General features: G+C 42.6%; 1 protein-coding gene across 1 annotated transcript in view; it reads right to left on the reverse strand.

The window, feature by feature from the left end:
• Positions 1 to 1,033: 1,033 nt before the first annotated feature.
• Positions 1,034 to 14,483, reverse strand: part of LOC142254433 (receptor-type tyrosine-protein phosphatase beta-like) — a 262,642-nt gene continuing 249,192 nt past the window's right edge. The window contains exons 37-40 of the mRNA XM_075325478.1: positions 9,753 to 9,872; positions 7,692 to 7,855; positions 4,714 to 4,849; positions 1,034 to 1,235 (exon numbers count right to left, since the gene is read on the reverse strand). Coding sequence (XP_075181593.1) covers positions 1,095 to 1,235; positions 4,714 to 4,849; positions 7,692 to 7,855; positions 9,753 to 9,872 — 561 coding nt within the window. The 3' untranslated portion in view covers positions 1,034 to 1,094. The remainder of the gene's footprint in view (positions 1,236 to 4,713; positions 4,850 to 7,691; positions 7,856 to 9,752; positions 9,873 to 14,483) is intronic.

The following is a 14,483-nucleotide window of genomic DNA, read 5'->3' on the forward strand; positions in this document are numbered from 1 at the left end:
ACAGCAGCTCTACAACTAGATTCCCATAGAACACATTCTGATATGTACAAAAAAAAAAAAAAAATTTTTGGTTTATATACACATTTACAAAAATGCAAATGACTATCCTATAAATTACATACATTCAGTGCAAGAAATACCCTGAGTAAAATCTTCCACAGTTATAAAAGGTACAATAATGGCTATCACGGCTTATATAAATCAGCTCCTTTCATTGCTAGACAGACTCGCGGAAACTGTAAGAAAAAAACATAACATTTATATAATAAAATATCCATATGCATATTCCACAAGATGTCTTAAAACCTTTTTTTTTTTTTTATAAAAAAATATCTGATTATTTCCCAGACGATAAAAATACTAGTGCAAGTAAAATAAAAAAAAAAGGTTCAGCCCATAGCAACATCTAAAATGGTCATGGTTGCTAAAAAAAAATTATATATATATTATATATATATATATTTATATATATATAAATAATATATTTTTTTATATATATATTTATTATTTTATATATATATACGGTGTATATATATATATATAAATATATATATATATTTATTTATTATTTTATACATATATAATATATATATATATATATATATATATATATATATATATATATATACATATATATATATATATATATATATATATATATATATACATATATATATATATATATATATATATATATAAAACACGTATATATTTTCCCTTCAACACAGGCTTTAATAAATGTCCATATTTAAAATATATTTATCATAAAAAATTAGATTTGATTTGGTCAAAACTTCATGGAATATCACATCTGTATATATGGATAATATTTTTAGGCTGTGCAATGGCCAATTAATTTTTACAGAATGTCTTTTCCATAAGATGTACTATATCTATCCAGCAGATTATAGTAGTACATCCATAAAAGGACAATTGTATTGTATTTTTTTTTTTTTTTAATTATTTTTTGCAGTCTTTGGCCAAAAATAGAAAAAAATTAGTAATTCAAAGTGCAATTCTTTTCTTGGTCCTATGATAGTTGTAAATTGAGAAATCCCCAGTCTTCCTTTTGAGAAGAGTGAATGGTTCCTTGATTAAACATTTGTCCTTTTAAAGGACAAATTACTCGAATTTTCATAGATCGCTGACGTATTTTGGTAAATCAGATCCGGATCGTTCATCCTCGGAGTCTTGATAATATCCAGTGCACATTGATTGAGGAAAATGTACTGGTTCTACAATAGAAAGGAATGATAAACTGTAAGATAGGGTGCGATGGAGAAAATCTTTCATGTTTATCACCAATAATCATCCTACATTTAAAGTTGTTTTCCCAACTCATAGAATGACCGCTAAAACCCTTACAAATTCTGAGAATAAATATAAATATACCCCATCTAATCTAATGCTTCACTGCACGTTAGGCCAAACGAAGCTGTGCTGCAGTTCCTCAGTGCTGCAGTTCCTCAGTGCTGCAGTTCCTCAGTGCTGCAGTTCCTCAGTGCTGCAGTTCCTCAGTGCTGCAGTTCCTCAGTGCTGCAGTTCCTCAGTGCTGCAGTAGTCGGGTATCACTGTATGGTTTTGCGTTGCAGAGCCGCACTGAAAAGTGGTGTGAATGGGCAGAAAGGAGGCTATGGCATAGTAAGTGATACCATGTGCCAAAAAAAAAAAATGGATCAAAATTATGGCACAAATTTCCGGCACAAGCACAAACTAAGCCAATTAATAAGTGGTGTAAACAGGCACTAGATTATTACCGTACATTTGATGCCATTTTAGACTAACAGCATGAAGCACTATGATAAATCAGCACATTTTATGACAGTTTAGTTTGCATTGTCTGTGGATTAAATGGTATACAGAAATATGGGCCAGTGAAGGTCGTCTGTAAAATTGATGCATCTAAGGCTAAATCCATGCTGCATTTGCAATTTATTTTCTGTGTGACTGATTCAAGCAGTTACTGTAATATTTATCTATTACACAACTACATGTATAAGGATATAACTACTATAATACTGCCCCCTATGTACAAGAATATAACTACTATAATACTGCCCCCTATGTACAAGAATATAACTACTATAATACTGCCTCCTATGCACAAGAATATAACTACTATAATACTGCCCCCTATGTACAAGAATATAACTACTATAATACTGCTCCTATGTACAAGAATATAACTACTATAATACTGCTCCCTATGTACAAGAATATAACTACTATAATACTGCCTCCTATGTACAAGAATATAACTACTATAATACTGCCCCCTATGTACAAGAATATAACTACTATAATACTGCCCCCTATGTACAAGAATATAACTACTATAATACTGCCTCTATGTACAGGAATATAACTACTATAATACTGCTCCTATGTACAAGAATATAACTACTATAATACTGCCCCTATGTACAAGAATATAACTACTATAATACTGCCCCCTATGTACAAGAATATAACTACTATAATACTGCCTCCTATGCACAAGAATATAACTACTATAATACTGCCCCCTATGTACAAGAATATAACTACTATAATACTGCCTCCTATGCACAAGAATATAACTACTATAATACTGCCCCCTATGTACAAGAATATAACTACTATAATACTGCCCCCTATGTACAAGAATATAACTACTATAATACTGCCCCCTATGTACAAGAATATAACTACTATAATACTGCCTCCTATGCACAAGAATATAACTACTATAATACTGCCCCCTATGTACAAGAATATAACTACTATAATACTGCCTCCTATGCACAAGAATATAACTACTATAATACTGCCCCCTATGTACAAGAATATAACTACTATAATACTGCCTCCTATGTACAAGACTATAACTACTATAATACTGCCCCCTATGTACAAGACTATAACTACTATACTACTGCTCCTATGTACAAGACTATAACTACTATAATACTGCCCCTATGTACAAGAATATAACTACTATAATACTGCCCCCTATGTACAAGAATATAACTACTATAATACTGCCTCTATGTACAGGAATATAACTACTATAATACTGCTCCCTATGTACAAGAATATAACTACTATAATACTGCCTCTATGTACAGGAATATAACTACTATAATACTGCTCCTATGTACAAGAATATAACTACTATAATACTGCCCCTATGTACAAGAATATAACTACTATAATACTGCCCCCCTATGTACAAGAATATAACTACTATAATACTGCCCCTATGTACAAGAATATAACTACTATAATACTGCCCCCCTATGTACAAGAATATAACTACTATAATACTGCCCCTATGTACAAGAATATAACTACTATAATACTACTCCTATGTACAAGAATATAACTACTATAATACTGCTGCTATGTACAAGAATATAACTACTATAATATTGCCCCCTATGTACAAGAATATAACTACTATAATACTGCCTCCTATGTACAAGAATATAACTACTATAATACTGCCCCTATGTACAAGACTATAACTACTATAATACTGCCTCTATGTACAATAATATAACTACTATAATACTGCCCCTATGTACAAGAATATAACTACTATAATACTGCCCCTATGTACAAGACTATAACTACTATAATACTGCCTCTATGTACAATAATATAACTACTATAATACTGCCCCCCTATGTACAAGAATATAACTACTATAATACTGCCTCTATGTACAAGAATATAACTACTATAATACTGCCCCCCTATGTACAAGAATATAACTACTATAATACTGCTCCTATGTACAAGAATATAACTACTATAATACTGCCTCTATGTACAAGAATATAACTACTATAATACTGCTCCTATGTACAAGAATATAACTACTATAATACTGCCCCTATGTCCAACAATATAACTACTATAATACCGCCTTTATATACAATATAACTACTATAATACTGCCTCTATGTACAAGAATATAACTACTATAATACTGCTCCTATGTACAAGAATATAACTACTATAATACTGTCCCCTATGTCCAACAATATAACTACTATAATACCGCCTTTATATACAATATAACTACTATAATACTGCCTCTATGTCCAAGAATATAACTAATATAATACTGCCCCTATATACAAGAATATAACTACTATAATACTGCCCCCTATGTACAAGACTATAACTACTATACTACTGTTCCTATGTACAAGACTTTAACTACTATAATACTGCTCCCTATGTACAAGAATATAACTACTATAATACTGCCCCCTATGTACAAGAATATAACTACTATAATACTGCCTCTATGTACAGGAATATAACTACTATAATACTGCTCCTATGTACAAGAATATAACTACTATAATACTGCCCCTATGTACAAGAATATAACTACTATAATACTCCTCCTATATACAGGAATATAACTACTATAATACTGCCCCTATGTACAAGAATATAACTACTAAAATACTGCCCCTATGTACAGGAATATAACTACTATAATACTGCGCCCTATGTACAGGAATATAACTACTATAATACTGCGCCCTATGTACAAGAATTTAACTACTATAATACTGCCCTCTATGTACCTGAGTATACCTGCTATAATAATGACCTCTATGATCAGGATTATCACTGCTATAATACACACATACAATCATACAGTATATCATTAGACCATGGTCATGTGAAATCAGGGTAACTTTATCCACTTACTTCAGTCTGCACCATTAGTGCTCGGTGCATCCGGAGATCACACACTACTCCATACACATCTATTTGGCTTTCTACTTCAATTTGCTTCATAATACGATCAAGTGCTATGAAAGTGCCCGTCCTGCCCACTCCAGCGCTAAGGAAAGGAACAGGAACAGCAATACATGAATATCAGATAAATGGAAAAATGAAGATTTCTCTTTCACAAAAATACATTACATTGTGTTATCGTCTGGAGACGCAGGTGCCTAAAATCAATGCAGTTGCAAGATACACAGCATTATGGAAACTTAGGTGCTTAGGTAGCATTACACTCTGAAATTCAATAGGTATAGAATACCTTGGCATTCCAAATATGTGTTTGAAAAAGATCCAAAATTTGGCATGTGGCGTTTTGGTCTGTACCCTAAGATGTTCATCAGTAATAAGGACTCCACAGCAAATGTTTGCAATATCGGAATATTTGAGCTATAACGATATAGTACATGAATGGAAAGTAAAGATCCGAGAGGAACCCAGTAGGTTTTTAATGTTATACCAGGGCCAGGTCCTCTTACTGCCATCTCTGTACTCCTTGTAAGCCCTGACAATACAGACGGAATGCAATAAACTGTATCAGAAATCAAGTAACTGCATGGTCCTGTCTCTTACTGTCTTTAAAAAAAAAAAAATGAAAATGGTAAAATATTTAAGATGAAGCTCTATCCCATTACAAAAATATTTATGATGAAGCACATATAATTGGTATACTAGCGAATTTCAAGACCAAAAGAATACAAATTATCTTCATCCCGCACATTTAAGTCTGTATACAGAAAGTTAAAAACAATGCCAATGATTTTTGTTTCCCGCAGATAAAAGGAAAAAAAAAAAAGATAAAAACAATACAAAGTGATCTAAATTTATAATTTGTACTCCAAAATGACAACTACTGCTTATCCAGCAAACAAATAAAAAATGCTTGGAAACATTTAAAAAGTTATACAGTATATTACAAAACTTAAGGATTTTTATTGTGCAAAAGCAGTAAAATATAGGAACTATAGAAATATTAATAGTAATCTAATATATAAAGTTGAGTGTATGTATATGTGTGTGTATATCTGTATGTATGTGTGTGTGTGTGTATGTGCATATGTATGTATGTATGTATGTATGTGTGTGTGTGTCCGCTAAAGGTATCTGCACCGTTGCATTTACAATCACAAACTTTTGCACAGCTGCCTCATGTGACTCAGGGAACTATGTTTTGAGAGGAAAATTTAACCCTGCGCTTAACAGTTAATTACAGTTACAGTTATTCGCCAAAAAAATTGTTTATATTAAAGTGAATGGAGCTGGGAGCTACAGGTCATTAATTGGAGCTGTGATTGGTTGCTATAAGCAACGGCGGACATTCTTAGTAAAAGAAGTTTATGTGTGAGGTAATATGTTGGTGGAGAGACAGATAGAGAGACAGTCAGAGATGGAAAGAGGCAGACAAGGAAAGAGACAGAGACAAAGAGAGACAGGGAAAGAGGAGGAGACAGACTGGGAAAGATGCTGACAGACAGAGACAGACTGGGAAAGATGCAGACAGACACACAGGGAAAGAGACAGACAGGGAAAGAGACAGACAGGGAAAGAGACAGACAGGGAAAGAGACAGACAGGGAAAGAGACAGACAGGGACAGGGAAAGAGACAGACAGGGAAAGAGACAGACAGGGAAAGAGACAGACACAGGGAAAGAGACAGATAGACAGACAGGGAAAGAGACAGACAGGGAAAGAGACAGACAGGGAAAGAGACAGACAGGGAAAGAGACAGACAGGGAAAGAGACAGACACAGACAAAAAGACAGACAGGGAAAGAGATAGATAGACAGAGACTGGGAAAGAGGCAGAGACAGACAGCGAAAGAGGCAGACAGGGAAAGAGACAGGGAAAGAGACAGACAGACAAAGAGATAGAAAGATAGAAAGCTAGAGACAAAGAGAGACAGACAGAGGCTGGGAGAGAGACAGTTACTATCCTGGACAACGCCAGGTACTACAGCTAGTTATGAGAATAAAACCTATTATGTAATTTATACAGCGCAGTGTGAAAGAAGTTAAATCCAAAATTGGTTAACAAACTAAAGTTAATGGAGTCAGAGGAAATTACGAGCAACCAAAATCTGTTGAGGCCCATGGACAAAACAACTTAGTGTTATTTGTGTGGAAAAATTATTGATTGCTGTCAGTGAGAGAAACAAAATTAAAATGTTGTAGTTGTGGTACCTTTTAATGGCTAACTACATTTTGTTTCTCTCACTGAGAGCAATCAATAATTTTTCAGCTGACTAACACGGTACCAAAACCTTTTTCTTTTAACTAAATTTGTGTGGAAGTGACACTAGATGAGAAAAAAACAGTCTACTGTGAACAGGAGAAATATAACGCCAGGATATATTAAAAAATTGCAAATAGCGGAACAATGACAACAGTAACCTTAAAAATCCAGAGCCTCTAAGGGATGGTGAAGGAAAACGGCATGTGGCTCCAGCCTCTGTACCTGCAATGGGTACCTCAACCTTAACAGCACCGCCGACGTAGTGGGGTGAGAAGGGAGCATGCCGGGGACCCCATAGGGGACCTCTTTTCTTCCAACCAATAAAATCAGCAGCTGCTGCTGACTAAAATGGGAATGCATGAGTGGATGTGTGCCTCCTTCCACACAAAGCATAAAACTGATGAGCCCGTGATCCACGGGAGGGTGTATAGGCAGAGGGGAGGGGTTACACTTTTCAGTGTAATACTTTGTGTGGCCTCCGGAGGCAGAAGCTATACACCCAATTGTCTGGGTCTCCCAATGGAGCGACAAAGAAATAAGAGTATCAACCGCCTTCCCGACAGTCCCTTCTGTAAAGTGCCCAAATAACCACATCATGCAAATTAGTTTTTATAGATCCCTTCATATGTTCATTTGAAGATCCCTCAGTATCTAAGCCTTGCACGTACCTGCAGTGAACCACCATAGGTGAACGCATGGAGTCGTCATTTGTCACGTATTCACGGACTAAACGTATAAATTCTATCAGAACACTGGTTGCCTTTGGAACGCCGTGGTCTGGCCAAGCCGTAAAGTGGAAATGCCGGACTGCTTTACTCTGTCTGGTCTTCATCTAAAACAAAACAAAAAAAAAAGATGAAGAAGGTTCCAGATGGCAGTCAATCAACTTCAAGCCATTACTGTCATGCAATAGGTTTCTTTGCACTAGTTTTTCACAACCTCGGTTTCATGACTATGTCCTCGTGTTTCTTATCGTCACATGTATGATCTGATACTATTTTATTCCGGCCTTATTCTCTCTACATAAATCTGCTCCTGAGAGACACAAACATAGTTATAATATATGCAGCTTGTCAAGAACAAAGAGCTTTGAAATCGTTCTCAAGCCATCTGTCCGTGACAATTAAATTACCATTTTCTCAGAATCCATACCTGTGAATATACATTTATATACAGCATATGTGGAAGCACATTGAGGCAATGACGGTGGCTTTAGAATACGCAGTGAAGTACTAGCTGTCAGAAAATGTCCTGTCTGCTTTGTTGGATTGTATAGGTAAGGCGTCAGTAAAGCTTCGTTACCAAACTGTTATTTACTCCTCTTAAAACGTTTGCTCCACAATATAACGCTCATGGAGAGGGGATTATTTGCTGTATTCTAACCATGGACCCATAGTCATCCTAACAATGTTTCTTTGTTTTTGGGGTCAGACACCTAGCAATCAATATCAATAGGTGAGAACTTCCCATTTTTTTTTTTAATCGGATAGTGATTAAAAGGAACTGTGTACCTGCCTAAATCTGTATAAGGCTCTATTCATGTGTTAATTACTATATTGTGGTTTATTTACTAATAATTGTTTAGGATCCCGTTTCTTCATCCTACAAACATTCTTAGATTTTATTATTCTTTGTGCATGGGACTAACAAGAAATCACCTTGATGCCCCCTAGACATGTTTCGCATCCTATACTGCTTCATCAGGTGTCCGGGACACTATTGATATATTAACAGATAGCTGAGGAAGCTGAGATGTGCGATGCGAAACGCGCGTTGGAAGGGTTTCTGTGACCTGTGGGACGCATTAGCGACGCTCTTTTAACAATGGGTAAGCAATTGAATTTTAGGCTTATGTGACTGCACTTTATAATCTATTGAAGCTCGACTTATATACCCATGTTTTTTGATATCTATATGAACGTGCTTCTCTCGCGTCTCTGGGTGTTTTTCCCCTTTATAGCACTATTTTAATCCTTATGTATTTTCTCATATGTGTGCAATTTTGTATTAATAAACTTTTCTATTTTTGCCTGCAAAAACTCCTGGTCTTTCTGGTTCTTATATTAACAGATGTGTAGGGCATTGTCTAATTCACTTTCACAGAGATTTAGTCACATTGCACATTGCGTCATGAGATCCAAAGCCTGAGCGCTTCCTTATTCACGCCCATTGATCATTATTCTAATGATGCCTCATCACATTGCTTAGTGAAACACAGCAATGGGAAAGATCCAGCTGGACTCCAAAAGGATAAATAAAAATTCTTCTTTATTTATTTCAACTTGATTAAAAAAATATATCCATTTAGCAAGTAAAAACACCGGATTGTGCACACTGATGAATGGCAGATGTATACCACTACGCGTTTCGGCGAGACGCCTTCCTCAGGTCCACAAGGCGTCTCGCCGAAACGCGTAGTGGTATACATCGGCCATGTATTTCATTATCCTCTCGGCTTGCTGCCATAATCCGTGCCTGACCATTGGATATTAACAGGAGGATCCATTCAGGCTTGTCTCTGCAGGGGTGAGCGTTTTTTTGTTTTTTTTCTATATCTATCACATTGCTTAGGGTGCATCAGGTTTTATGATATGATCTCTGGGGCTCCATTCAGAGTAAAGTGCATGGCTTCTAGATAATCCATTTTTGCGATAGGTTGGGGTCACAGAGATCATAACGTCTTCACCTGTTCTCCATCTATATATCCAAAAATAAAGACTGGTACTCACATTCACTAATGTAAAATCTCTAGTGGTCCAGTCCTGTAGAACAGTTTCATCGTTCATGGATACAGACAGGTTACCATAAATCCTCGCACTTCTGTGGGGCCAATATTCTTCACATTTAACCTAAATATCAAAAGATAGAATAGAATTACCTTTTAATTCTCCATTGCGTATATAGTACCAACCTGTATCACACCGTGGCATATCTGATGATATATACTGGTAACACGTAGCATGTGCAGCTACTTTATAGATCGATATTACACATCACTCAGAGGCTTTTATTTGTATGACTCTTAAAAAAGGCAACCAGGATTGAAGCAACGAATATTTGAAAAATTTCAGTTCTGTTTTATCACAGTGGCTCAGTGGTTAGCACTGCATTCTTATGGTGGCTCAGTGGTTAGCACTGCAGTCTTGGGGTGGCTCAGTGGTTAGCCCTGCAGTCTTGCAGCGCTGGGGTTCTGGGTTCAAATCCCACCAAGGACACCATCTGCAAGGAGTTTGTATGTTCTCCCCGTGTTTGCATGGGTTTCCTCCGGGTTCTCCGGTTCCCTCCCACACTTGAAAGACATATGTGACACCCTGGGCAAGCCAGGGGTCACAGGTCATCACACCACCACACCCTACACCCCAGTGAGGAACACCAAAGCTAACCAGAAATCCTTGTTGCCTTCCTCCAGGGGCTGGTGTCCACACCAGGGGGTGGGCCAGGCGGTTGGCTCCGCCCACCGAGGAGTTCACAGCCCTGGAGGCGGGAGAACCAGGCAGATCAGCTAGGGACCTGAAGGAGTAAACAAGCTGATGAGTGTTATAGTTTAGGAAGTGAAAGGAGAAGGAAGTGAAGTGGTAGAGGAGCTTAGGAGAGAAGCTGAAGTAAAGTGAAAAAGAAACAGTTTGTAAAGCCTGAAGTTAGTCCGGGTGTGTGCCCCGGGCTGAGAGACAGCAAGGTCAGCAGACGGCGGTGATTGTCCGCAGGGGTGACTGCTCGGAGGTTGCTGGAAGGACCGCGGACGGGTAGTGGCCCGGCGGTCTGGAGCAGTATACGAAGAACAGTTAGCACCAGGGCAGGGGCCTTTCGGATCCCGGCAAGGCTAGGAGTCGCCATAATTTGCCAAATCCGTCAGTGAAGGGGACGACTGTCTCCCAACAACCAAGTCCCGAATGAAGGCAACAGTCCAACCGTTACAGAGAGACACCGCCACCGCCAGGGCACCAGTTTCTCAGGGCCAGCGCCTGCGGGCAAAGTAGGGCTCCTCCGGCCCATATCCAAGCCGGGGAGCGGGTTACCGGTGGGAACCCATCGCAACCATTATCAACTTAGGTGCAGGACAGAGGGACCGTCAACGTCACCGTCACCTACTGGGGAAAGCAAGTGCAGCCGTCCGTGGGAACCGTCTTTCCAGCTGTGTGTTTTACCGAGAACTGTGTCATCGTCTCAGGCTGAGTGAGTACCACAGTGCCGCAAGGCACAGCGCTGCCCACCAAGCCCTGCATCTCCCACCTCATCACTGGGCCCCGGGATCACCAACCCCTACCCAAGGAGGGGCAACACAACAACTAGCTGCTTCATATCATCACTCCCGGGATCCTCATACAGAGCAGCGGTGGTGCCAACAAATCACCACAACCGTGGGTGGCGTCACGGACAATAAACTATATCCCAAAACCCAATCCCCTTTCACTCACGGGCGAGGAGCGCCGCTAGAGTCCCCGGGATCCGGCCCATCGCTCGAGCCACCGAGCAGCAGCAGGCCGTGGCAGCCGGACCCGAGCAGTAGGGAGAGCGCGGCGTCCCCTCCTCCGCCCGCGACAACTTGGCGTCACGAACAGGATCATACCGCTCTGCCGTTGGGTAGAGGTGCGCCTTGTGACCGCCGGAGGTGTCCGGCCAGAGAATTTCAGAAGCCGCCATCTTTGGCGCGAAAAGTCCCCGCTCGAGCGTCTTCTCGAGTAGCAGAGGCGCGAAGGCCAAAACCCCGCCCCAATAGAGGAGGGGCCGGAAAGAAGCTAAGGGGGATGCGATGGCGGCTGGCTGCATGTGAGCGCAGCTATAAAAGCAGGGACGCCAGGACTCTGCAGACATCTTGTTCCTGGGAAAAGCCGCCAGCAGCATGTGGATGCCGTCCCGCGACACCGTAGCCCCCGCGCCTGGAACCGCGGCGTGGGTGGAGATCCGGACTGCGCAGCTCTACCAACGGCTGCAGGTTAGGATGCAGCTCCTCATGGAGGAGTGGGAGGCCGACATGGCGGACGTAATTGCGACCGTGCGGAGACGCGAGGAGGAGGCCGAGGAAGGGAGGGTGAGTGACCCACGCCCCGATGCCCTTGAAGGGACGGTCATCGCGGCTGCGGGGCCCGGTCCAAACCCTCTCCCCCTGCCGCCTCCCTCGCCACCCGTCCCGGAAGCCGTGACCCCACCACTAGGCCCGCTGCCACCGCAACCGGTAGCGATACCCAGCATGCCCGCCCCGGCGGGCCGACCTGTAGCCGGAGCCCGTAGCAAGTCGGAGGTGCTGCCATGGAAGGCCCCGAAGTCCGCACCGGAGGCATCCCCCGAGAAGTCCCCTGAGCCGGAGCTGATGGCCCGTTCCGAGCCGAAGCCCCAGCAGCGGAAAGCCCCTGTGCCCATCCCCCACACCTCGGCTGAGGTAGCGCCGGGTTGTTGCTGTAAGGCAGCGCCCAAGGCCAAGACACCGCGGGACCTGCCGCCCAGATCCCTGACAGTGGGCAGCGTCCAGAATGTCCCGCGGGGCCCGACCCGTGCGCCGGAGCTTGCAGCAGCGCCATATTGGGATAGGGAGCCGGTACCGCTGGGCCTGGAGATCGGTGAAAGAGAGAGGAAGAAGGCTGAGCTGGTGGCCCGAGCGATTAGAGAGAAGGAGAATCTCCGCCAGGCCACATTCCGTGTCCGGGGCCCGCTGTACGAAGGGCAGGTGAGGCGGTTTGATGTCCGCCGGGGCTATGGGTTTATATATGAACCGGGCCTGGAGGCCGAAGTGTTTGTAGCCCGGCGGGATGTGAATACCCACCTGCCTGAGGAGCATCCTGGCCGTAACCTGATGCCGGGTGACATTGTACCGTATACCCGGCACTGTGGAGAGAGGGGGTGGTTCGCCCTAGATGCAAAACTGAGGGGCAGCCAGGAGAGCCGAGTGAGTTCTGCACCCCCTCCCTCGGATGAAGCCGAATACTCAGAGTAATGGCAGCGGAGCACCGTTGTCCAGTCCCCGTTGGGACCAAAGTGAGTTGTTTGTTTGAAAGTTGGAAAATGATAAAAGAAAAATGATTACCGGAGCTTTACCTGATTAACCGTGATTAAGAGAACCGGCCGTTGCCGGCACCGTTGTCCCCGAGGGGACCGTTTAAAAGTTGCATGGAGGACTTTCCATGGACGAGCCCGTGAACCTGCAGGGCAACCACAAACGTTAGTGGAATGTAAATAAGTTGTTTACCGTTACCGTTTCCATATTGCCGCCTCCGGAGAGGCAGGTTGGAGGGAGGGCCCGCAGTAGAGCCGGCTGGGGCCCAGCCACCACAGGGACCGGTGGCTACCCTCTGGAGGGGAAGGACAGATCCCGCTCGGGTAACTTGTGCTGGACTTGGGTCAAGGGGTGCTGCCTGGGTTTTAGGGGCAGCATCAGGGCCAAGTTGCTTGGGTGGGAGAGAGCGGAAACCGTAACCGTAAACCGTTTTGCAACGTTAAAGAAATGTACCTCCCGATTTGGGATGAAGTTATAAAATGTAAATATGTTACCGTTTACCTTTTTATACATTTACAGAAAATAAAACCGGTGTTGGACGGGCAGCCCGCGGACGGTCTGCATTTTGCTAAGGGGGAATGTGACGCCCTGGGCAAGCCAGGGGTCACAGGTCATCACACCACCACACCCTACACCCCAGTAAGGAACACCAAAGCTAACCAGAAATCCTTGTTGCCTTCCTCCAGGGGCTGGTGTCCATACCAGGGGGTGGGCCAGGCGGTTGGCTCCGCCCACCGAGGAGTTCACAGCCCTGGAGGCGGGAGAACCAGGCAGATCAGCTAGGGACGTGAAGGAGTAAACAAGCTGATGAGTGTTAGAGTTTAGGAAGTGAAAGGAGAAGGAAGTGAAGTGGTAGAGGAGCTTAGGAGAGAAGCTGAAGTAAAGTGAAAAAGAAACAGTTTGTAAAGCCTGAAGTTAGTCCGGGTGTGTGCCCCGGGCTGAGAGACAGCAAGGTCAGCAGACGGCGGTGATTGTCCGCAGGGGTGACTGCTCGGAGGTTGCTGGAAGGACCGCGGACAGGTAGTGGCCCGGCGGTCTGGAGCAGTATACGAAGAACAGTTAGCACCAGGGCAGGGGCCTTTCGGATCCCAACAAGGCTAGGAGTCGCCATAATTTGCCAAATCCGTCAGTGAAGGGGACGACTGTCTCCCAACAACCAAGTCCCGATTGAAGGCAACAGTCCAACCGTTACAGAGAGACACCGCCACCGCCAGGGCACCAGTTTCTCAGGGCCAGCGCCTGCGGGCAAAGTAGGGCTCCTCCGGCCCATATCCAAGCCGGGGAGCGGGTTACCGGTGGGAACCCATCGCAACCATTATCAACTTAGGTGCAGGACAGAGGGACCGTCACCTACTGGGGAAAGCAAGTGCAGCCGTCCGTGGGAACCGTCTTTCCAGCCGTGTGTTTTACCGAGAACTGTGTCATCGTCTCAGGCTGAGTGAGTACCACAGTGCCACAAGGCACAGCGCTG

Source organism: Anomaloglossus baeobatrachus, chromosome 10, assembly GCF_048569485.1.
Source record: "Anomaloglossus baeobatrachus isolate aAnoBae1 chromosome 10, aAnoBae1.hap1, whole genome shotgun sequence".
NCBI lineage: Eukaryota > Metazoa > Chordata > Amphibia > Anura > Aromobatidae > Anomaloglossus > Anomaloglossus baeobatrachus.